This window comes from Phragmites australis, chromosome 2 (assembly GCF_958298935.1).
Source record: "Phragmites australis chromosome 2, lpPhrAust1.1, whole genome shotgun sequence".
Taxonomy (NCBI): domain Eukaryota; kingdom Viridiplantae; phylum Streptophyta; class Magnoliopsida; order Poales; family Poaceae; genus Phragmites; species Phragmites australis.
In genome coordinates this window covers 29,444,163-29,469,951 of record NC_084922.1, presented here as the reverse complement: position 1 = coordinate 29,469,951, position 25,789 = coordinate 29,444,163, and the positions used below count along the sequence as shown (strand labels likewise).

At 44.6% G+C, this 25,789-nt stretch overlaps 1 protein-coding gene across 1 annotated transcript; it reads left to right on the top strand.

The window, feature by feature from the left end:
- Positions 1–8,777: 8,777 nt before the first annotated feature.
- Positions 8,778–11,079, top strand: LOC133908239 (uncharacterized). The gene is made up of 4 exons (XM_062350242.1): positions 8,778–8,821; positions 8,900–9,440; positions 10,011–10,072; positions 10,656–11,079. Exons 2-4 carry the CDS (start codon positions 8,918–8,920, stop codon positions 10,731–10,733), a joined length of 663 nt encoding a protein of 220 aa, XP_062206226.1. The 5' UTR covers positions 8,778–8,821; positions 8,900–8,917; the 3' UTR covers positions 10,734–11,079.
- Positions 11,080–25,789: the final 14,710 nt, after the last annotated feature.

Genomic DNA, 25,789 nt, shown 5'->3' with positions numbered 1-25,789 from the left:
GGACTAGCCGATGATTCCCAGAACCACCGAAGAAACCAGTGAGGAAGAACAGAAGTAAGAGGGGAAAAAAACTCATGCGCAGCAGAGGAGGCCGGTGTCCCCAAATAGCAGCCGCGCACCGGCGCCTTCCAGCCCCCGTTCCCGAAGGAAACGGAGGCAGTTGCGCCGGCCGCCGCCAGAGCACAGCAGCCGCCAGCTTCTCTCCAGGGCGCCCAGCTTTTCCAGGGTTGTACCGAGCGCAAGAAAACCTAGGCGCCTCCTTTAGCCGGCCAGCCAAGAGGCTCGGCCCAAAAAGAAGAGGAAGGCCTCACAGAATGAGCCCATTAGAATTTTCAAGAAAATACAACAATCCCCACCAAAATTTTAATGTTGGTAGCATTCGGTTTAATATACAAGTTTTGAGTATAGTGTACCTTTCGGGTTTGAACACTATACCTAGTCATATAGACTTTGGCTCAAACAGACAGAGGAGGATTACACCTTGATCCTCTATCTTGGTGTAAGAGCTTCCATCCATATAACACCCTGTACTAGGCTGCTTAGCCTTTAGCTCTCGGGATGGACGTTACGGTCATGTCCGAGCACCTTCTATTCATGAGTGTCTCTTAGAGAAGTACCCGGCTTCTCTGTGATTGCGACCACACAATCACACTCACATAGGTGAATTCTCCTAGATGTCCTGTAGGACGACATCTATAGCTATTCGGCGCTGAATTCATTAAGAGCTATTAGCTCAGCCTCTCCTACAGAAGAGCAAGACAACAAATGGGATCGATTTGCTCTTATATCCACACAGCTTGTTATCCTAGAGCCTAGTTCACGGGATCTCCGATCTCCTAGGATAGGTTACTGCCGGTGTGGACCTTATCAGTGGGTAATAATCCCATTCCTCTTGACGCTGCTTGAATGACTGTTCTAGCCATTCCTTTTGTGAAAGGATCAGCCAGATTCCTTTCAGACTGAATATAATCCACAGCGATTATACCCGTCTCTAATGCATGCCTTAGCGACTTAAGTCGCCGTTTTATATGCTTCGAAGACTTCATATTGTCCTTCCTACTCTTCACCTTAACCAGAACGGTTTGATTATCGCAGTAGGTGAGAACAGCCGGAATTGGTTTATCCAATATCGGCAGGTCAGAAAGGAGTTCTCTAATCCATTCTGCCTCTACAGCTGCTGAATCTAGCGCCACTAGTTCAGCCTCCATCGTGGAGCGAGTAAGGATGGTCTGTTTAGATGACCTCCATGACACTGCTCCGCCTGCTAGAGTGAAAACATATCCACTCGTAGCCTTCATGTCATCCGAGTCACTGATCCAGTTGGAATCACTGAATCCCTCTATGACTGCAGGATGGCCAGAGTAGTGAATCGCAAGGTTCTTTGTCCCCTTCAGATACTTGAGAATCCTTTCCAATGCTATCCAATGATCATCTCCTGGGTTGGACGTATAACGACTCAACCTGCACACTGCATATGAGATGTCAGGTCTAGTTGCACTGGCCAAGTACATAAGAGAACCTATCACCTGCGAATACTTTAACTGGTCTTTTCCATGACCTACATTCTTCTTCAGCTTAGTATTTGGATCATAGGGCGTGGCTACAGACTTACAGTCTATCAGACCAAAGCGTGTAAGCACCTTGTCCACATAATGGGATTGACTGAGAGTTATCCCATTCTCGCCCTTTTGGAGCTTGATGTTAAGAATTACATCAGCTTCTCCCAGGTCCTTCATATCGAAGTTCTGAGATAGAAAAGACTTAGTCTGGTTAATCATTTCTATATCTGTCCCAAATAGCAATATGTCATCCACGTATAGACACAGAATGACACCTCGACCCCCACCATAGCGATAATACACGCACTTATCGGCTTCATTGACACAGAAGCCGACCGAAGTCAGTGTAGTATCAAATTTTTCATGCCATTGCTTAGGGGCCTGTTTGAGACCATACAGGGATTTGATTAGCCTGCATACTTTACGCTCATGTCCTGTTACCACGAATCCATCTGGCTGCTGCATATAAATCTCCTCATCCAGCTCTCCATTAAGGAAAGCGGTCTTGACATCCATCTGATGCACAAGGAGATTATGCGAAGCTGCCAATGCTAAGAGCACGCGGATAGTCGGTAATCTGGCTACAGGAGAATAAGTATCGAAGTAATCCTCTCCTTCCTTTTGCGTAAAACCCTTAGCCACTAATCGGGCCTTGTACTTTTCTATAGTACCATCAGGTCTCCGTTTTCTTTTAAAGATCCATCTACAGCCGACCGGCTTGTACCCAACTGGGAGGTCTGCCAACTCCCAGGTTCCGTTAGAGATGATAGAATCCATCTCACTACGGACTGCTTCCTTCCAGTACTCCGCTTCTGGTGAAGCGTATGCCTCTGAAAGGTTTCGTGGTTCATCATCCACGACATAGGTGACAAAGTCATCTCCCAGTGATTTTCCCGTTCTTTGCCTTTTGCTCCTCCTAGGTTCCAAATCATGAACCGTGTCATCAACACTCTGAGGAACATGGATATCAACTGAAAAATCATGGGATCTAGTCTCCTTTGCTCTCATGGGAAAAATGTGCTCAAAGAATGTCACATCCCGAGACTCCATTATGGAGTTAACTGCAATGTCTGAGATCTCAGAATGGACCACCAGGAATCTATAGGCTGTGCTCTGGTGTGCATACCCTAGGAAGACACAATCGACAGTCTTTGGTCCCAATTTCCTTTTCTTCGGCAGGGGAATATGAACTTTAGCCAAACAACCCCATGTTCGAAGATAGGACAGATTCGGTTTTCTCCCCTTCCATCCTTCATAAGGGGTTACCTCGCGATTCCGAGGAGCGACCCTGTTCAGGACATAATTTACTGTGAGAACAGCCTCACCCCACCATGAGTTAGCCATACCAGAACTTTGTAATAAGGTGTTAACCAAATCACAAATTGTTCGGTTCTTTCTTTCGGCTACTCCGTTGGCCTGTGGTGAGTACGGTGGTGTGAATTCATGGATTATACCACTTTCTTCACAGAATTCGGAGAAATCCCTGGGAATATATTCCCCACCTCTGTCAGACCTCAGTCTTTTAATTGTCTTCCCCAGCTGGTTTTCCACCTCGGCCTTATAGATTTTGAAGTATTCTAATGCTTCATCCTTTGTTCTGAGCAAATAGATATAGCAGAACCTGGTAGCATCATCTATGAGAGTAAAGAAGTATCTCTTGCCACCTTTTGTTAATATTCCATTCATCTCACACAGATCAGAATGGATCAACTCAAGCGGCGAGGTGCTTCTCCCCTCGACCGAGATAAACGGTTTGCGGGGCTGCTTAGCTTGCACGCACACCTCGCACTTGTGGCTCTTATCATAGTTATATGAAGGAATAAGATCCATCTTGCTCAATCGCACAATTGCTTCATTATTAACATGACACAAGCGAGAATGCCAAATATCAATGTTCTTATTAGAGTACGAAGAATAGAAAATGTTTGCAGAGCTATCAAGAATAGAAATGCGGAACATGCCTCCGCAATCATAGCCTTTCCCTACAAACGACCCACACCTGGTCATCACTACTTTATTCGACTCGAAGACTAATTTTATTCCTTGCCGGCACAGCATCGATCCACTGAGTAAATTGCGGGTCATGGCAGGTACAAATAGCACGTCCTTCAGGACAAGAGTCTTGCCAGAAGTCAACTTCAGGCTCACTTGTCCTACTCCGCGCACTGCTGCCGAGACCCCGTTCCCCATCAGTACGGATCCACCATCTGCGCCCTGAAGAGAAGTAAAACACGTCTGATCAGCACAAATATGCCTTGTAGCACCTGTATCAATCCACCAACTTGTGGAGTCAGGTGAATTTGCCATATAGGCCTCAGGTGCATACCCACTAGTGGAGTCGCCTTTGCCAGTATCATTGGCCATTGCGACCGCCACATTTACTTGGGCTTTGGCTGCCTTCTGCTGCTCAGGTGTTGGCCCTTTGCCTTTACGATTGCGGCATCTGTTGGCTTTATGATCCAACTCGCCGCAGACGTAGCAGATAATCTCGGGTTTTTTCCTCTTCTTCATAGCATTGACCTTCGGTCCCGAAAAACCAGGTTTGGTCTTTTCTTTCTTCGCATTCTTGCCAGGATGGTTCTTGTGTTCGACAAGGTTTGCTTGAGCAGAAGCCTTTCCCCCACCATAGCCTGCCTTGGACTTCTCCTCGACATTTATCGCTGCAATGAGCTCATTAAGAGTCAATCGCTGCTTCAAATGCCGACGTGCAGTGACAAAGTCACGCCAAGAAGTAGGCAGCTTGGCCAAAATGGCATTAATCTGAAAATTCTCCGGGAGGACACAGCCATACTGGCCTAAGTCCCGCACGATCAGTTGAAGCTCATGGATTTGTTCCATGACTGATCTGCCATCTCCCATGCGAAAGTTCAGATAGCTTGCCACCATGAAGGACTCGTTGCCGTTGTCGCTTTCAGCATACTTGTCATTCAGCTCCGTCCACACCTTCCGCGCTTCCCCGAAGCTCACGTACACGTCGAAGAGCCTGTTCGACAGAACGGCCAAGAGACGTGCCAGGGCAGAAGCATTTGCCTTCTCCCAACGGGCCCTTAATGCGTCAAGACGCGTTCTTTCAACCTCGTCTAGCACGGCTTCCCCTTGGGGGGCGGGCGGCTCTTCGGTGAGGACCCAGAATAAACCGAGCTCCATCAACCACAGCCTCGTCCGGGCCTGCCAGCGCTTGAAGCCGGTCCCATCAAAGCACTCAGGCTTAATTGCGTCAGAGGACGACGGAGGAAGAGCAGAGGAGCTAGAACTAGCCATCTCAGAAGCAAAAATTGGATTTCTGGATTGTTGTATAATTTGCGATATAATGAGCATATATATATAGATCCCAGATAACAAATACAATGAGCAGAAGGAACTTCTGAGCAAATACAAAAATCTAGCAAAGAATTCTGTAATACTGAAATAACAGAACCTAATAAAATTGCATCTGAAACTGAACTGAATTGGATTTATTGCAATGGCTCTCAGATCACTAATATCAGTTGGCCTCAAACCTTCAAGAGTTTGTACCATAACTGATCTGATTAACATATCATCAATTAAATTAGAATATGAGATCACACCTAGATAGCATTCTTGATCTAGTGTGCTCTGAACATGGCATATACTTGGGCAAAGGAACAGCACCTGTATAAACAGATGACTACACAGCAGATGAACCAAAATTTTAATCAACAGCATAATCCAAAGATGACAGAAACATCTCAGAGACAGAAACATCCCCATGGCATGCTGCGGTCTAAATCAGATCTTCAACTCTCACAGCACAAATAGATCACAGCATGATGTTCCTGCCCAAGTATAGTGCTCCAGACAGTGACACCAAGAGAATAATGCTAGATCCAAAAACTGATATTGATCTTGCCGAACAAATTCAAAACCAGGTCACTGTCTAAACTAAACAGAGCATCAAGAATGCATCTATTGTACTCAACATTCTAATTTAATCTCATCAAAATGGATCATCACAGAGCATGGTAATAAGAGCACTCTACAGTTCAGATCAGAGAGGGAAACTCACAGAGAGAGTGAAGCAAGTGAATCAGTCACAGAGGATAAGCACGGCGATGAAGCCGCTGCCCCAGAAATCCAATTCGCCGTCGTTGACGCCGATGTGGAAGACGGAGGTACAAATCCTCACCACACCGCTGACGGCGCGTGCGGGCGAGCCTAGACAATCGCAGCACCAAAAGCTCCAAACACAGGACTCCCTCACGGATTCCTTCCTGAATCAAATCACAGCCCAAGCCCCGCTCAGGTGGACTAGCCGATGATTCCCAGAACCACCGAAGAAACCAGTGAGGAAGAACAGAAGTAAGAGGGGAAAAAAAACTCATGCGCAGCAGAGGAGGCCGGTGTCCCCAAATAGCAGCCGCGCACCGGCGCCTTCCAGCCCCCGTTCCCGAAGGAAACGGAGGCAGTTGCGCCGGCCGCCGCCAGAGCACAGCAGCCGCCAGCTTCTCTCCAGGGCGCCCAGCTTTTCCAGGGTTGTACCGAGCGCAAGAAAACCTAGGCGCCTCCTTTAGCCGGCCAGCCAAGAGGCTCGGCCCAAAAAGAAGAGGAAGGCCTCACAGAATGAGCCCATTAGAATTTTCAAGAAAATACAACATTTCCATCGCCGGGCGCCTCGTAATTCCGCGCCGTGGCCGTGCCGCGTGCATGTGCTCCCTCGTCCCGATGGGCGCCGCTGCTTGCGCTGCCCGTTTGCTCGCTGGCTGACGTCGACCGTTATCCTTTTCTGATTGTTTTCGGCGTTGGGAAGGTGTCACCACAGCTTACAACGATGTAATGTAATCTTCACCGATTCCATGGCCTGGTTGTTCTGCATTGGCGCTTTCGGAGAAGGGACATTCCCATGACATACATGACGAGTACTCCATTTTGCTGGTTTAGTTCTCCTTGGAGATCGCGCTCGTGCTAACAGGTGTTGCGACTTGCGCTTGCAGCCAGTGAAGCACCTTTAGTTGTTCCGAACTCCTCGGTACTGCGGGCCGAGTTTGGCAGACTGTTCGGCCTTTTTTTTTTTCAGTGTAAGGCCTACCGGTTCGGCAGGATTGGGCTACCAAGGTTTCTGTTCAGTAGTATCCTTTGGCTTGGGCCTTTAAACCAACTCAGCCTATTTATTCGAACACACGAAAAGATTTCATGGTTCACGTTCCTCTCAAAAATACCCCAAAAAAAAAAGAGATTTCATGGCTCACGGCTTCCCACTTCCAACTATTGTTTGGACTGCAATTTTATGCTGTTTCTCTTTGAGCATTTCCTCCCATTTTCCAAGGCGAATAACGAACAAAAAACAAACACGAAAAGAAAAGGCCGGAGCCCACAGGTAAAGAATACGAAGACCAACAATAGAGTGCACCTATATATATAGATAAGAATTCAATCCAGGCTCGGATAATATATCCTTTTGATCATTGGTATCGAATATGTAACCAATGCGTGCACACGTGCGAGGGAGGGCCATTCACTGCTACCTTGCTCTTCGCCATAATTAACCTTTGCTTGCATGAGCTGAAGCTACAGTAGTGCATCATCAACGTATAACATCCGACCTACATATAGTGTCCCATGATATTCCCAATGCTGCTTGGCGCTTGCATTATCGACGTATGCCCTCCGAAACGGGCGTGTACCATGTAAACGCATCCACACACGACAACGCGCATGGATCGATACATAGATCTATCCATCTTTTTAGCCAGCAGCTACCCAGATGGCTGTAGCACATCCGTATATGTCATGCACGACGCCACGTATCACAAGCGGCGAGTTCGATAGCGATGGACGGCCGCCGGCGATGGCTGCACGCTAGATCTGCCGTGCTACGTCAGGCGGCCGGCCGTTGCGTGCAAATCAACACGCGGGGCGGAGAGAGATACCGTAATTCCCACGTGACATGTGGGCCCCGGACCGGGTAGCATATCATTGAATGGGGAACAGTGGAGGTTAGATCCGCCTGCGGCCCGCATCCTCCAGCAGGCAACCCTACAGTGGCGCGTCACGTCGTGATGCATGCAGCTCGATAGCCACCGCACCGCACCGTTCACTCGGGTGCTGTGATTCAACGCAAGTACAGTTGTGTATCAGGAAAGCCATCATCATCTGTCTCTCAGTCTCAGATAGTCCTAGTCTTGGTACTATTTACTTCCTCTGATTATAAATACATATCATTTTAAATTTATATATTAGGATTAAGAAAATAGATTAAATAACTTTGTTAGCTCTTATTTATTCTGCATTGGAAAAGATAACTTATTTATTTGTGAGAGTGATAGAATTTATTACACAAGGGCAAGAAAAGAATAAAAGAGAAAAAAATACATAGAAGTTTGAGAATGACTTATATTTAGAGAATAGTTGAGGAGACTAAAACGACCTATATTTGCAATCAGAGGGAGTACTATATAGGGAGTACATTCGTATTGAGTGTGGTGTGTGACATTAACTAACTGTAAAACTCTTCGATCCTGTTTGCGTACCGTATGTGATCCTTAAAGATGGCCAAATGGGCCGTGCTTACTGGGTCGGCCCGAGGCACGGAACTGTAGGCACGGCCCAGGCACGGCCCGGCCCGAGCCGAGATGGGACGGGCCGGCACGGCACGAGGCCACGGGCCGTGCCTGGGCCGAGCGCGCGGCACGGCGGGCCGGCACGGGCACGGCCCGGCCCACGGGTGGCACGGGCACGGCACGGCCCGGCTCAGGCACGGCTGGCCCAGGAGGCACGGCCGGGCCGGGCCTGCACGGCACGCGGCAACCCATCACGGCACGGCCGGCCCATCACGGCACGGCCCACCGTGCCGGCTCGGCACGCGGAGGCCCACGGCACGGCCGGGCCGGCACGGCACGGCACGGCCCACCGCGGGGGGGCACGGCCCGGCCGGCACGTGGGGCACGATGGGCCGGCGGGGGCACGCGGGTTAACGGGTTAAACGGGCCGGGAACGGCCCGTTTAACCCGTTAACCCGATATTTTTGAATTTTATAGCCGTTTTGTGACCGTTTGAGCTCCAAAAAATTCGAAAAAAATTGCAAAAATCACCATTTTTCACCTATAAATAGAGGAGCACCTTGCCCTTCCATTCCACACCAGCAACACCATTTTCTCTCTTATTTTCTCCTCTCATTCTTGTCTCAAAGTTCGTGAGAATTAGCGATAATTTGGCAAAATTAGTTTGAATTGTTGCAAAAAAATCCGAACAATTCCAAAATCGTCATCCTGCTGATTTGCTATCTTGAAGTTGAAGAAATCTTGGTGATTTTTTTGCATCGTTGTTGAGTCTTATTTTATTATTTGATTATTTCTAACTTTGAATATTTGCAATTTTTGTAGTGTCATTCGACATTGATCATGGATGCCGGTGATCATGATACATCCATAGATCATGATTTTTTTCTCCAAGGACTCACAGGGGACTACGGCCCCTTTGATACTAGTGCTGCAGGTGATGATGGACCCGACGGTGAACCTCCGATTGGTTCACATCCAAATCCAGGTGATGCAGCAGGAGTGCCATCGTCAGGCTCTACAAGTGCGCACACATTAGCAAGCAGCGGGTCTAAAAGATCAAGAGCCGGTACTTCCGAAGTTTGGCAAGACTTTGAAAGGATCTACAAAGAGGAAGATGGGGTAAGTGTCAGGTATGCTAAGTGTTATATTTGTAAAAATGAATTATCTGCAAAGCCCTCGGGTGGAACGGGGCACTTGAAGAGGCACGCCATAAGTTGCAAGCGAAAGAGTGGAGCAGCCATGAAGCAGACGGTGTTGCAGTACAACCCCGACGGCTCTGTTCATCATTGGGAGTACGACTCTGCCAATGCTCGAAAAGAGCTATGTCGCTTCATTGCAAGAGCGGATCTACCACTCAATATCGGTGAGTCTGCTGCATTTGAAGATTACATTAAGCAAGCTCATAATCCTAGGTTCACGCATGTTTCTAGACAGACAACTAGTAGGGATATGGTAAAATACTACAATACGTGTCGTAGTAAACTTAAAGAAATGTTGCAAACATGTACATTTTCAGTTGCTTTGACCTCGGACATATGGGCAGGTAGGGCTAGAGAGGATTATCTTAGTGTGGTTGCTCATTTTGTTAATAATGATTGGGAATTAGAAAAGAGAATAATAGGTTTTCGCTTGATTGACAACGCGCATACCGGTGAAAATATTGCTGAAAAAATATCTCAAGTAGTTGCAGACTTTGGCCTCACGAATAAAATATTTTCTATCACTTTAGATAATGCCGGTGCAAATTCTAGAGCAATGGATATTCTTACTCCGTTGTTTAGTACTTATGCTGAATCTTTCTTGTTACATCAACGTTGTGCTTGTCATATTATCAATCTTATAGTAAAATCCGGTTTGAAGAGGTTATCGCGATACTTAGAAGATTTTCGTACTACAATATCTTTTGTGAACTCTTCTAACCAACGAATTGCAGCATATAAACAGTATTGTGTTGCAATGGGTGTGCGTCCACGTAAGTTTGCTCTGGACATGCCGGTGAGATGGAACTCTACTTTCTTGATGCTTAAAAATATTATACCATATAAGAGCACATTTGGTGTGTTTATTCATACACATTACCATCAGCATGGGGGTCAAACTTTACTCACGGAAGCACATTGGTATGTTGCTGAAAGGATACTGGAGTTTCTTGAATTTTTTTATGATTCAACTGTGAGTTTATCAGGAGTTTATTATCCAACATCTTGTTTAGTAGTGCATAATATTGTCGAAATTGCTACTCATTTAAACAACTATGAAAATGACAATCTTTTAAGAGATTGTGTAGTTCCTATGAAATCTAAATTCTTAAAGTATTGGAAAGAAATTCCTTTGTTATACGCTTTTGCCTTTATTTTAGATCCTAGAGCTAAAATTGCAGCTTTCTGTAGAGTTCTCGCAATTCTAGGTGATGCTCTTGGCCATGATTATTCTAATTATTATACTAATGTTCGTTCTAAGTTATTCGAAGTTTATAGTAAATATGAAACAAAGTATGGCGGAGTTCGCCTGCAACGACCTCCACTAGCACCAACAACAAGTAAGAAGACGACAACGTGGGGGAAAATATTTGGTGTAGGTTCTTCATCAAGAAGTTCAGACTCTTCGTCACGATCGTCTACGGGCACCGGAATTCCAACATCCGGAGGGGAGCTAACTACCTTCATCGACAGTGACGTTATCAGCCACGAACAAGAAAACTTCAACATACTGCAATGGTGGCATGAGCACAAGACGAATTATCCAGTCCTTTCACTGTTAGCGCGAGATTTGTTAACGGTTCCTGTATCTACAGTTTCTTCTGAGGCTGCCTTCAGTCTTACAGGAAGGATAATCGAAGAGAGAAGAACAAATCTGTCAAGTGAGATGGTTGAAATACTCACCATAGTAAAGGATTGGGAACAAGCTGAAGCACGAATGCAACACACTGCAAAAAATACTGAGCTTGAAGAATCATTCCAAAATTTGTATCTAGATGCTGATGAGAACGTGTAATTTTAAATTTTCTGAGCTATGTTGTACTCTTTTTTCCTTTGCTAGAAAGGTTTTTAATGAGGCAACCTATCAATAAAGCTCATTTTTAGAATTAATCATGTGCCCCTATTAGTTCTAAGTTTTTTTATTCATGTTTTTTGTTTATTTTTTTAAAATACCCCCCGCGGCCCCACCCCCACCTACCTCTCCTCTCATCCCTATAAATACCATCTACTCCATCTCAAACTCCACCCTGCCCACCCATCTCTCTTTTCCTATTTGCTAGCCAAGTATCCAGTATTCACTTCACATCAAGAAACTAATTCTATATTTCAATTCATGGATCAAGGCGCCGAGAACTCAGGTGCATGGTCCCAAGTGTGGCAATATTTTGAAAAGGTCTTCAAAGAAATTAACGGGGAACAGGTAAGATTTGCTAAGTGTAATATATGCAGTATAGAAATAGGTGCCAGATCTTCACATGGAACGGGACACTTGAGGAAGCATATGAAAAATTGCAAGCAAAATTCTGGGGTTTCTAATGAAACCATGTAATTTTTGGAGCATAATCATTGGTTGTACTCTTTTTTCCTTATAGTAGAAAGGTTTTTAACGAGGCAACCAATCAATAAAGATGTTATGTATTTATTTTCCATATTTTTTTATTGTTTTTTGGATTTTTTTAGCTATTTTTTTTGATTTTTTTCTATTTTTTTGAGTGCTGACGGGCCCAACGTGCCTCCACCGTGCCGGCCGGGCCCGTCGTGCCTTCCCGTGCCGGCCGGGCCCGTCGTGCCTTCCCGTGCCGGCCGGGCCCGTCGTGCCTTCCCGTGCCGACCTGGCCCGTCGTGCCTCCACCGTGCCGATCGGGCCCATCGTGCCAAACGGGCCTATCGTGCCTCCACCGTGCCGAACGGGCCCATCGTGCCGAACGGGCCCATCGTGCCGACCGTGCCGTGGGCCGGCCCGGCACGACACGGTGACAGTTGGGCCGTGCCGTGGGCCGACGGCTCGGCACGCGGGCCGGCACGGCACGGCCCGTAACAGTAAATAGGCCAATCGGGCCGTGCCGAGATGGGCCCGTGCCGGGCCGGCCCGATTGGCCCATTTGGCCATCTTTAGTGATCCTAATGCGCTTCAAAGCATGTTGACGTATTTACGCATCACTATTGTTACAGTAAGTACATTTACAGATGGACAAGCTTGAATGCATTCTTGCGCCCTCTGATGGGAAATGCTGGGTCCATCTAAGACTATCTCTAACTATATTCTCTTCATTTCGTTTCTTTTTTATTCCCTTCTTCGTTCTCATTCCCTTTATTTTCTCTCATCTCCAACAGCTTCTCTTCAAGGGGAATCGCGAAGGGAAAGGAGAGATAATCCCGTCCTGAAGGGAATGACCCTGGGAATCCTTTCGTGATGAGAACCGTGAAGGGAAACCGTTGGAGCGCTGAAGGGAACGAAAATTCCTTCACGACGGGATTTTCGCCCACGATGGGAATCCCTTGGGCGTGGTCTAAGGGTGACAATGTTGGGTTTGGCTAGAATAGATTCGATTTGAAACTTGATCCGGCTTCGAAATTGATATCGGGTGCAAAACGGTTTCAGTCCCGACCTCGACGGGGACCTGAGCGTGGGTGCGGTGGCACGACAGTCGCGGAGGGCATGCAGGCGATGGGGTGAGGTGGTGCGGGCGAGCGGCGGCAGTAGAGGGCAAGGTGTCGGCTGCAGAGGGCGTGCCGGTGATAGGGCAAGGCGGCGTGGCGACATAGGGCGGGCGGGCGAGACGGAGTGAATGGGCGAGGCGCAGCGACAGCGAACGACCGGGGAGCGATGAGGGCGACATCAGGCGACCAGGTGAGGTGCGTCCGCACGAGCAACGCGCGCGTGTACGTGGGCTGACTGACGTGCGTGTGCTGGCCGCCAGAGCTCCTCCACCCCTGGACCCATCGTTGTGTTCTAGGGCCTATAAGAGCACCTGCAGGATGAACATAACCTTATCCCGAATCTGATTCAATTCGAGACCCTAACCCAATACCCCTTATAAAACTATTTTCACAGAAGAACATGCCCATATTAGATCTAAAACCAAGGACGACCTGACCCAGCGGGTAACTGTCATCCCTAGGTCCATCCAGCTTTGAACGGATCATATCAGTTTACTTTTTTGGCCATACAGTCTCAAGTACAGGGAGGCGAGCAGCTTTGGTTTGCAGTACTCGAGTACAGTGATATTAGCCTGATATGTTTATCTTCTTCTTTCTATAACAGGCATTTCAGGTTCCATACGTGACATGTGGGCCCCAGACCGGGTAGCATGTCATTGAATGGGGACCAGTGGAGGTTAGATCCGCCTGCGGCCCGCATCCTCCCGCAGGCAACCCTACAGTGGCACGTCACGTCGTGATGCATGCAGCTCGATCGATATCGATCGATCGCGCCCACCCTGCGACCGGTGCTGAGATTCAACACAAGTACTGGGTATCAGGCAAAGCCATCTTCATCTGTCTATCAGTCTCAGATACTCCTAGTCTTGTTACTATTTACTATATAGGGAGTACATTCGTATTGACTGCGGTGTGCGGCATTAACTAACCGTAAAACTCTTCGATCCTGTTTGCGTACCGTACGTGATCCTAGTGCGCCTCCAAAGCATGCTGACGCATTTACACATCACTATTGTTACAGTAAGTACGATTTAACAAGCTTGAATGCATTCGTCGTCTGATGGGAAATACTGGGTCTGCCTGTGTTGGGTTTGCCTAGAATAGATTTGATTTCAAACTTGATCTATCTTCGAAAATGATCACAGGTGCAAAATAATTTCAGTTTCGATATCGGTGGAGACCTGAGCGTAGACGTAGCGGCGCGACGGTCGTGGAGGGCATGCAAGTGACAGGGCGAGGCATCGACCGCAGAGAGTGTGCAGGCGACAAGGCAAGGTGACCCGGCAGCAGAAGGTGGGTGGGCGAGGCAGAGCGAATGGGTGGGGCGCAGCGACGGCGAGCGACTGGGGAGTGACAAGGGCGACATCAGGCGACCGGATGGATAGCGGCCGGGTGGGGCGTGTCCGCGCGCGCAACGTGCGCGTGCACGTGGGCTGGCCAACATGTGCGTGATTGCCGGCTGGGCCGCCATAGCTCCTTCACCCCTGGACCCATCGCCGTGTTCTAGGGCCCACAGGGCACCCGTAGGGTAAACAAAGTTCTAGCCTCAAACCCGATTCAGTTCAAAACCCTGACCCGATACCTCCGCAGGATTGTTTTTTCACTCAAATCCGTCCGTGTTAGATCTAAAACCAGCGAAGATCTGACCCGACAGGTAACTGTTATCCCTAGGTCCATACAGTCTCAAGTACAGGGAGGCGAGCAGCTTTGGTTTGCAGCACTCAAGTACAGTGATATTAGCCTGATATGTTTATCTTCTTTCTATAACCGGCATTTCAGCTTCCATACACAGAAGCCTTGCAAAATATGTCTCACGTATACACAGAAGCCTTCCTAGAGTACTATGTATCACCACACGCCATATGGGCCTGTTTGGTTGCTCCCTTAGCCAGAGGTGCCTGGTCAGGCAGCAGCTCCAGGCATCCGATTTCGGACACCAGCAGCTGGATGCGCTGCATGGCGCCGGAGCTGCTTGCCAGGACTCCAACCAAACATGGCCTATATGGCTCACGCATGCACGCATCCCCAAATCATTTGAATTCACGGCGAGTGCGAGCTTGCGAGGTCTACGATGATGATCCAGAGGTGTTAATCCACATATATATAAAATCATGGATACTGTTTACTTTTACTGTTTAGTATCTTGTAGGTTGATGAGACCAATCAGTCAGCCGGTTACGCAACAATCGTAATAAATCTATTCGGTACTCATCCTATCTCTCGCTAACTTATTTCAAAATTAGCTAAGTTTCTATATAGTCCCTTCGTCATTGTTATATGGAGTAAGTTTTAATCATTTTTAAGCAAATATGGCTCTTTTAGGTATATATGTGTTTTTTTTATTATTGATAATATAGTCAATAAGACTAACATATTTATCGAGTATATATTTTAGCAAGTCTTATATATGCTATACATGAAGAAGCCGGACTAAAGAAAGATTGAATTGGACGAGTTTAGAAAAAAATGTTAACACTGGATGGTTCGATGATCTGAAAGTTATACACACTGGATGGTCCGGTGATCTGAAAGTCATACACACTGGAATATTTTTTAGCTCAGAGGAGAAAATAAAGACTACACCGAATGGTCCGGTGCTTAGCAAGATGTTCACACTAGAGCATTTTTCAGGATAAATATTTTGGTGCAGAAAATTTATACACATTGGATGGTCTAGTGCTCAGAGAGGATATACACACCAGAGCAACGAGTAGTTCACGGGGTTGATGCTAGAAACACCACCCCACTTAGCCATTTAAATACCCCGCTCATAGACACTTGAGAAGACATCAAAGCAACCAAAGTACTAAAAGTGATCATCTAAGATAATTAAGCATATGATTAAGGAGTGATTAGTGCTAATAGGCCTAGAGAGAGTTATTGCTTGGTGTTGCTGCCTAGAGAGAGGATCAAAGAGTAATCCTAGCTTATAACAAGTGGTACACGGACACCTTAGTGTCATGGTGACTCGTCGGCACCTTGGGACTTGGTGACTCAAGCTTGTTAACCCTCCGACTTGGTGTGGAACAACGGTAAGAATCTTGTAGGGGGACGCAGAGACTTGCCTTGATGACGACGATAAGCTTCAAAGTGAAGACGGCAGCAGGTGACCGGAAGAGAGACTTGTGATGAGGTTTTACCTTGGTGGCTTAGTAGCTCAACCTACATGAGACCTAGGTGGCTCAACGGTCATAACCGGGTGCCATCCAGAAGCCATAGCTTAGGTGGTTGCTCTAATGTGGACTAGAGGTGGTGTTTATACCATCGATACTATGAGATAAAAATTCCTTGTGTTGAGTTTACTCTCTCTACTTTATTTATATTTTCACATTTACTTCTTGCAATCTATTCTATGCATGTTTACCTTCCTAGAGTAGTTTGTTAGGAATTGCTATAGGTTGCAAAGCTTTTGAACGTTAGAGAAGAGACACTAGATGAACCTAAAGTACATTTAGATAGAAATTGATATAGGTTTATATCATGAAGTTTTTGGAACCGATTAGTTTTAGATGTCCTAATTCGTCCACCGCTTAAGATGTCACCGATCCTTTCAATTGGTATCAGAGCCGTGGCTCACACCTTTCGCAAGGATACGCCAATTCAAGTGGCATTTGAGCCTTGTTTTCATTTTGATCAGTTAGGCTTCAATACCTAGTGAGTTGTGACGTCCGGGGTTGGATACCGGTAGTGTTTCACGTTTTAACGGCACTCATTTCCTACGTTGGAAACTTCTAATGCCTTGTTACTTGCAAGCCAAAGGTTTAGATGTTTGGAGGGTCACCGAACAGGGGATGAAGCAATGTGTCACAAATAAGAAGAGGCAATTCAATACTTTAGGAAAGAGTATCATTTTATCATCTCTAAGCATTGATGTATTTAATCGAGTATATTCTCTCACTAGTGCTTATGATATTTGGACTAGCTTCATTGAAATACATGAAGTCACAAATGATATGCACAATAAGAACTATCATGTGCTAGTCTCTCAACTTAATAGCATTAAATAACTTCCCCATAAAAGTACTAAGACATGTACTCATGTTTGAATATTCTTGTTAATGAGATAAATGGGCTAGGGTAGACACCAATTAGAGACAATCAAGTGATGAGAAGAATACTTCAAGCTCTTCTTCCAAAGTACAAGTTGATAGTCTCCATCATTTACAACAACAACAATATTAGCAAGATGACTCCAAGTCAAGTTCTCAGCAAGGTCACCGCTCTGAGATGACCACGAACATGAAGGTTGAAGGCTCATCCTCATCTGATGCCAAGAACTTTACCCTTACAAGCAAGAAAGCTCATTACCCACACATGAAAGAGATGAGAGGGTAAGAGTAAGAGTCTAAGTGAAGATGATGGTGATAAAGATGAAGAGATCGATGTAGAAGATGAGCAAAGCACCTTAAGTGATGAAGAAATGGATCCTAAGATTGCCAAGTGTAGCATCTAGGCCCCTAGGTCTTTGATTTCAAGTTGTGTTGCCTTCTCTTAGCTTGTTCGTGTAGTCGCATTTTCTTTTCTTATAGGATAAAGTTGGTAATTGTTCTAGAATCCAGTAGAAGTGTTAATTGTCCAATTCACCCTCTTGGGTCATTCGATTCTTTCAACTGGTATTAGAGTCTCATGCTCTTGACATGCTTAAAATCCTATAGCAATGGCCTCAGGGAATGACGGTTGCGTGGCAAGGTTCGAGGGAAAGAATTTTGTCTATTGAAAAGTTCGGATGGTGAGCTATCTTGAGACTATTTCGCTAGAAGTTTGACTAGCCACCTCTATTAAGTTGGATCAGCCTTTTACCAAACAACAAGTTAAATAGAATGCTAAGGTCAAAAATGCTATATTTGAGAGAATTGGTGAAAAGGTTTTCTCTAGAGTTAGGAGTAAGGAACTCGTTCATGAGATTTTGACCGCTATTTGTGAAATTCATGAGGGTTCTAGGATAATTCGTAAGGAAAGATATCATGTGCTTATGAATGCTCTTAATCAATTCAAGATGCTTCCAAATGAGTTATACAATAATATGTATTCTCGCATGAATATGCTTGTTGAAGAAATCAATTCTTTTAAACCCACTCAATTATCTCAAAGAGACGTTATTCGTAGGATCTTGATGGTGCTTCTAAAGCCACAATATGACATTGTCATCTCTTTTCTTCATGAAAGGTACATCAACGATATGACCGTCACTGACGCCGTTGGGAAGATATGTGCTCATGAGATGTTCTTGTTTGGAGACCAAGAGTCCGTATCCAAGAAGAATCTTACTCTTAAGGTGAAGATGGTTGACAAGAAGAAGAAGATGATGATGAAGATGAAGCTCCCATTATCAAGTGGAAGCGACGAAGAAGATGATGATGATGACTCATACACCAAGCTTGTACTCCTCATGAGAAGAATCATAAGGATGATATACAAGTTCAACAAGAAGGGCTACCACTATGATCCAAGAAGAACAAATTTATCTCAAGGAAATTTGACAAGTTTGGGGGTGAAGACAAGAAGAAGTGCTACAATTATAGTAACCTTAGCCACATATCATATGATTGCCCTCATCTCGACAAGAGAAACAAGAACAAGAGCAAGAAGCATGATGCAAGTGAGGATGAGGACAAGCGCAAGAAGAAGAGTCAAGACAAGAAGAAGAACAAGAAGCTCTTCAACAAGAAGGGTGGAGCCCGCAAGGCCTACATAGTTGGTGAATGGGTCTCCGGCAAGACCTTAAGTGATGATTCAAGTGATAATGAAGACAATAACTTTACAGGCCTCGCTATCACCAATGATCCATCACTACCTCCACTACCTATGTATCTCATGCAAAAGGTAACAACAAGGTGAACTACAAAGCCAGTGGCAAGTATTGGGTGCTTGATAGCGGATGCACACAACATATGACTAGTAATGTAAAGATGTTCACCTCACAAGAAGATGATATAGGATATCTTGACAAAGTCACCTTTGGTGATAATTCTAAGACAAATATGTTAGGTTTGGGTAAGATAGCAATCTCAAATGAACTCTCTATCTCCAATATTCTTTTAGTTGAGTCTCTTAGTTTTAATTTGATTTTTTTTATCTCAACTATGTGATTTAGGCTTCACATACTTATTTAGTGATGTTGGTGTTGTCATTACTAGTAAGAAGTAGAATGATCTAATCTTTAAAATCTTTAGATACGGATATATCTATCTTGTGGATTTGTTCTCTAATAAAGCTAGCTTGACAATATGCTTCTTCACCAAGACATCTATGGTTAGCTTTGGTATTGTCGACTTACACATACTGGAATGAGCCACTCAAGAAGGTGTTCAAGAATGGAATGGTGGTTGGTTTAAAGGACGTGATTTTCGAGAAGTACAAGTTGTGTAGTGCTTGTTAAGCGGGAAAGTAAGTTGTAAGCTCACATCCTTACAAGTTCATGATGTCTATATCAAGACCCTTGGAGCTAATACACATGGGCCTCTTTGAACCAACTACCTACAAAAGTCTTGGTGGTAATCTCTATTGTCTTGCTATTGTTGATGATTATACAAGATACATTTGGACTTTCTTTCTAGATGACAAGAGAAAGCCGTTAGGATCTTCAAGAAGTTCGTAAAAAGGGTTCAAAATGAGTTTGAGGCCACATTAGTGATGATCCAAAGCGATAATGGCACAGAGTTTATGAATACTCATGTTGAAGAGCATTGCGATGATAGGGGCATCAAGTATGATTTCTCATCAACCTACACTCCTCAAAAAATGGTGTGGTGAGGAGGAAGAACAAGATGTTGATCACTCTTGCAAGAGCTATGTTGGATGAATATGGTATGCCGGAGAAGTTTTGGGCGAAAGTAATCAACACGGCGTGTCATGCATCCAATAGAGTCTACCTCCACCGACTATTAAAGAAAATATCATGAGAGTTTCTTATTGAGAGGAAACCCAATACCTCCTACTTCCGAGTGTTCGGGTGTAAGTGTTTTATCTTCAAGAAGAGAGAACGCTTAGGAAATTTTGAGAATCTAATGGCTCCCAAGTAGAAGGTATTGTTTGTGATGATATAGGTGATGAACCCTTGAGAGAAGCAATGAAGAACATGGCAATTGCAGGTGATGTTATTAAGTTCTTCTTGCATTGACATCACCCAATCCGGATCTTTAAGAGCCTCACCTACATGGGTGGGTTTCACACAAGAAACTACTTCCTTGGATTTTAGATCAAACAATTGAAGGAAGGGACATTCATCCATCAAAAGAAGTACACGAAGGATATTCTCAAGAAATTTAAGATGGATGATTGCAAACCAATGAAGACTCCAATACCTACCAATGAACATCTCCACTTGGATGAATCGGGTAAAGCGGTTGACCAAAAGCTTTACTATTCTATTATAGGATCACTTCTTTACCTTACTGTATCTAGGCCCGATATTATGTTTAGTGTATGCATGTGCGTTTGCTTTCAAGCTAATCCTAAAGAATATCATCTTAGCACCGTAAAAAGAATCTTAAAATATCTTAAGCATACACTTAGCATTGGCTTATGGTGTCCCAAAGGTGCTAGTCTCTTACTCTTAGGTTACTCGGATTCGGACTTTGTCGGATGTTGTGTGAATCGTAAGAGTATTTCGGGTGGGTGCCACTTGCTAGGGCAGTCCCTAGTTTCTTGGTCATCTAAGAAGTAAAATTTCATAGCTTTGTTCGCCGCGGAAGCCGAATATATAGCCGCTGGAGCATGTTGTGCTCAAATCCTTTATATAAAGCAAACCTTGTTAGACTTTGGTGTTCATCTAGAGAAGGTTTCACTCCTTTGTGATAACGAGAGTGCCTTAAAAATTGTAAACAATCCCGTTCAACACTCTCGCGCAAAGCACAATGATATTCTCTATGACTTCCTTAGAGACCATGTGGCTAATAATAATATCTCTTTTAGTGGTGTAAGATCATAAGATCAATTGGCGGATATATTCACAAAACCTCTAGATGAAGCCACATTTTTGTAGATTACGAAGTGAGTTGAATATAATAGATGCTTTTAACATCATGTGATGCCTTGTCATACAGATGTATTCATAATAGGTGTTCGTCTAGCCTTCTCAAAATAGTGGTGAACAAGGGTTTTACTTGAGTTGGTGACCCTTTTTGTTTCACTCAATGCATGTAGTTGGGTTCACCATGAAGAAGCTTGAGAAGTGAAGTAATATGACAAGATAGTTCATTTTAATGCTATGCACTCACATGTCATATAGCATGCACTCATGTTTAGTTTTATGCATATGTCTTGCATTGCATGTGCATTAGCGGTAGAGAGTTCAGAAAGGAGGATATCACTCTTTAAAATTGTTGTTCGCTCTCTATGTGAACATACACCTCTATAAGTGTGATTAGATAGATGTATGTGCTTCATGCCTATTGAGTCATGTCCTAGCGAATTTAAAACCTTAATCTTTGAATTCAAAGGCAATATGGCTCATACATTTCCTTTAGAGTTTTCTCCCTCTTTCTTTGGTTCTTATTGTCTATTGCAAAAATTATGTATAATATAGCCTTTTTTTTGGGCAAATATTGAAAATGAGTTTTTGGGAGGTAAGGGTTTCACTCAAACTGGTCCGAATATGTGTTTCTATTAAGTGGTTATTTGAAATTTGAACTCAGTGATAATTTTTAGTTCAACAGAAAGTTTTTCCTCAAACCGGATGATCCAGCGTTCGATTCTTTCTTCTCAGCGGATCATCCAGCACTCAGTGCTTTATCAGTTTTGTTAAACCTTGGAAAATGGTCTGGCGTGTGCTTGAGGTCATCATTGGACCTTCCAACGCTCATATGAGTGGCAGCTTTTTAGAGGTTTTGGAAATTATTCTACCAAGTGCAAAAAGTTCAACATCGGACCTTCTGGCATTCAAAATTGAAAATTTCCTCAAAAAAGGTCTGGCGTTCAGTGCAATGTTCAGCGGAATATCCAGCGTTCAGAAGTCAGTTTTGGGTCAATTTGCATGCTCTCTGCAAAAATTAGTCTAGCGCTCTCTCCGGCTATCAGATGGATTATCGTCGGACCTTTCGGCGCGGTTCCCACCTGTCATATAAGCTTTCAGGCTCGGCTCCTGCTCTCTTCTTGTTCTCGATCTGTGTTGTCGCCGCCCGTACCTCTCGTGCCACCCGCTGACTCACCGCCCCTGAGCCTCTTGCTGCCAATGAGCTCCACCGCCTAGCTCCTTCCCCTCGCCGTTGTCACTCACTGCACCATCGCAGAGCTGCCGAGTGCCGCCGTCTCCAGCATCCTGAGCCACCGCCACCACGTACCCTAGCCGCTGCCGCCGTTCTCGCCATCACCGGCCACTTCCAAAGCTTAGCGTCGACCTCTACTCCCCCAATCCATCATGGTGAGCACAAATAATTGGCCACAACTTCATATTGCTCATGCCCTAGATTGATTTTGATAATTTTTCTCAAATTTCATTCAATTTCTAGCCAAAATCCAAGAATTACTTGATCAATTGTTGCAATTAGAGCCATACCCTATACATTGATGTTGTATGAGGGTATGCTGATTCGAATTGTGCTCAAATTACTCAATTCTTTCAAATTTGGGCCGAAATCTTGCAATTTTCATATGCCCTTTGATCAATTCCCTCAAATTAGAGTCAAATCCTTTGCAATTGATCATTGCCTACTATCGCAAACATGAATCCATGGCATGTTGTTCAATATTGTCCACAAATTATTGCTTAGGATTCAAATTTGGGTCAAATTCGTTGAAATTTCATAAACTTGAATCGTTTGCTCATCTCTTCTCATTTGTTTCATTTCCTAGATGAGTCATGAATGCCGCGATAAGGGTAAAGCCGTTGAGCAGCTGAAGAAGAAGAAGTTGAAGGTATAGAAGGAGTGGGATAGAGTTTTTGCTGCAACCAATGCGTTAGATATGCAGCATGGCTTTCAGATCAGAGATGACTCCTCTACGTTGTGTCGGTCCACGCGCATTCGTTCTGCTACAGGGTTAGGCTCGACACCTTTCGAATAGTCGGTCAGTCGGAAGAGAGCTCGTTAGGAGCTAGAGTTAGAGGAGGAGGAGGAGCAACAGACAGAGGAGCAGACAGAGCAGTAGCCCCCAGCTCAGAGAGAGATACGATTGTGTGACTTGACCTCCTTCAAGTCACCAAAGATTAAGAAGCTGCGTTTTATGCCCATCGATGAGTAGTTTACCCTAGACAGAGATGAGGGGGTAAACCCCAGGTTGTAGACATTACTGTAGGAGAGCTTCCATGCATCTTACATGAAGAAGAAAGTTAGCTTGAGCAAGCATAAGACATTGAACTGGTATTACTTGCAGCAGGCAGCAGGAGGCGTGGATGTGAAGGCTCCCTTTGACACCTTTCTTAGACTCTCAGCTCTTCTAACAGATGTTGATGTTGAGGACTGGTCCAAGTCTTTTAAGCTACAGTGTGGATAGAGTCTGAACAGAACTTCATTAAGTTCATGTTTGAGGGAGAGCAGATGAGGTTGTACGGGAGCAACATGCTAGAGGCCCTAGGGGTTGAGGCGAGTGAGAGGTGTTTGCACAAGGTCGTTTATCCGAACGTCAACCCCCTCCCCTGTTATGGTTTCTTTGGAGGAATTTTCCCTATGACAATGAGATTAGGCCACTCTTCAGGCAACCCTTCCTCCCAGTTCACCTCGTCTGCTGGATATGCTTACACCTGAGGCGAAGGCGATTCACATGGCTATGAGATGCAGTTTGCTGCTACAGATTGGATATGCATAGTCAATCACTAGTTTACAGCAATGGATCATCTTTTCCATTATCACTCACTAGTGTTTCGATATTGTTGATATGATATTGTGTGAGATTGAGGATGTGATTACTGATGGGATGACGATAGTCAGATACTAGTCTTATGCGCATATCATCTCCTGCTTGCTTGCTTATGCCATAAGGTTCCCTCAATTTTTGCACACCTACGAGCAATCTCCTCACTCCTTCAGATAGTACATCCCCACTGCACCAACAGACAGACGTAGAGGTCATCATGCTATGTTTTACGCTCAGCAGCAAGTGTCAGCTGAGGATACAGAGAATTGCAGCTGAGGACTAGGCATGAGATGAGGCTGAGGTAGAGTTACCTCATGTGCTCTTTGACTTGGTAAGTGATAGCAACTCAGATGACGTCAAGTACATTCCTCTGGTCGCTAGGTCTCATGACACCGAGACAGGAGGTTCTTCTCAGTCTGCTCCTCAGTTTGAAGCTCCCCTTCCATCGTCACCTGAGTCGGCACCTCTCGTACCTCTTGCTGCACCGCCTTGAGATTTCATAGCTATTCTTCAGCAGCAGCAGGGTTTCTAGGCTGAGACGCAGAGACATCATGATGAGGCTCAGGTGAAGCTTCAGGCAGATCTCGTATGCCAGCAGGAGTAGCAGATGGCTCTTTTACAGTCTCTTCAGCAGCAGCAGCAAGCCATGCATTTAGTGCTTCAGTTGGATAGGTAGAACAATGATCAGTTGTTTGGGCTCCTATTCTAGGTTACTGGGCTTCAACTGCCTGCTACCCCTCGAGCCCCTACTCCAGCTCTTAGTCCTCTCCTAGGAAGTGTCAGCGGACTTTTGGGTACTTCGGTGTTAGAGTTTGCTCTCTCACCACTCTTCTTCGCTAGAGTTTTCTCATAGCCTGTCGAGACATCTGAGGTTAGTTCTTCCTTCGTTGACTTCACTTTTGACCACTGGACCTCTCAGTTTTGAGAACTCCTCGTAGCCGACAGTCCCAACTTCGCAGCGACCAGTACAGTCTCCTCCAGCTGTGCAATCAGCGCTTGAAGAGGCAGACTCTACTCTCCGGGCAGTACAGTCACAGGTTGACTAGCAATTGGCCACCCAGGAGATCAGTTCTTTCAACTCTGAGTCTGGCTTAGGATCTCAGTACACCGTGTTGCCATCTTCTGCAGTGTCGGACTCCTCTTCTTCTCCCACTCTAGATGTTTAGATGTGTCTTAGGTGTCTCCTTTTTGGGTGCTTAGAGGAGCTTGAGTAGTTTTGTTCGACTTGTTAGATATTTTTTTTTTTGGTTTTTGATGTAACGATAGGCTATTTGGCTCTCTCTTTGGATGTGTTTCGCTTATCATCATATTGTGTTTAATTTCATGCGTGCTTAATTCTATTTCATCTAGCATGATATGTTGTTCGACTGCTAGGCTTTGTCTTGCTTAATTGTTATATGCTGTCACATTGCCTAGTATGATAGGTTGTACTTCATTTCATATCTTTATCTTCTCATATGTGTTGTTATCAATCACCAAAAAAAGGGGAGATTGTAGCATCTAGGCTCCTAGGTAAGTGGTAAGTGTTTTGGTGATTAATGACAACCGTATCATTATGACTAACATGTATATTTTGAAGGGAATAAAAAATTTAGTTCGCAATGTTAATTGGGTACTCTTGGTTCCTAAGTTGAACTCATGGACTGTAACATCCGGAGTTTTAGCATATAAAAATATAGCAAAATTCACTCCAAATTAAAACTTTTATCCAACTATTAAACCAATATAAAATCAAGGAAATATATATTTGATGTGTATATACTCATATGTATATATTCAAATATAATATTTTGGCTAAGTATTCCAAAGTGCACCCAGTTAACTTCTATATTAATCCACGTAATAAATTGAGCATATGCATTTTGTGTTTAATTGCCCATATGATTCTTTGAGTGGTGATTTGATTTGAACCCCTCTCAAATTCCGAGGCTTCAAGTCTGAAATCTTTTTCCTAATTCAAATATCCTTATTTGAATTAATGCCAAACTCAATTTCAAACCAACTTTAAATACTCTTTTCAATCAATCTCAAATCCTATCCGAATCCATATTCGATCAAATCATTGTCGAATTCGTATTCACATGCAATTTGAATCCTCTTTTCGAAGTCATTTCAATCTCTAATTCAAATACAATTTGAATTACTCGATCCAATTCAAATTCTAGCCATTCATTGAATCATCCATTTCGATCTAATACAATTTACTCAATTTGAATATTTACAAATTCAATTCAATTACATTTGAATTGAATCATACAAATCCAGTTCAAATTCAAATACA

Coding starts and splice junctions, on each gene's coding strand:
- LOC133908239 (XM_062350242.1), top strand. CDS start 8,918: ATGGATGCCGGTGATCATGATACATCCATAGATCATGATTTTTTTCTC. Junction 9,441..10,010: donor GGATCTACCACTCAATATCG/GTGAGTCTGCTG, acceptor AACGAATTGCAG/CATATAAACAGTATTGTGTT. Junction 10,073..10,655: donor AGTTTGCTCTGGACATGCCG/GTGAGATGGAAC, acceptor TATTTGGTGTAG/GTTCTTCATCAAGAAGTTCA.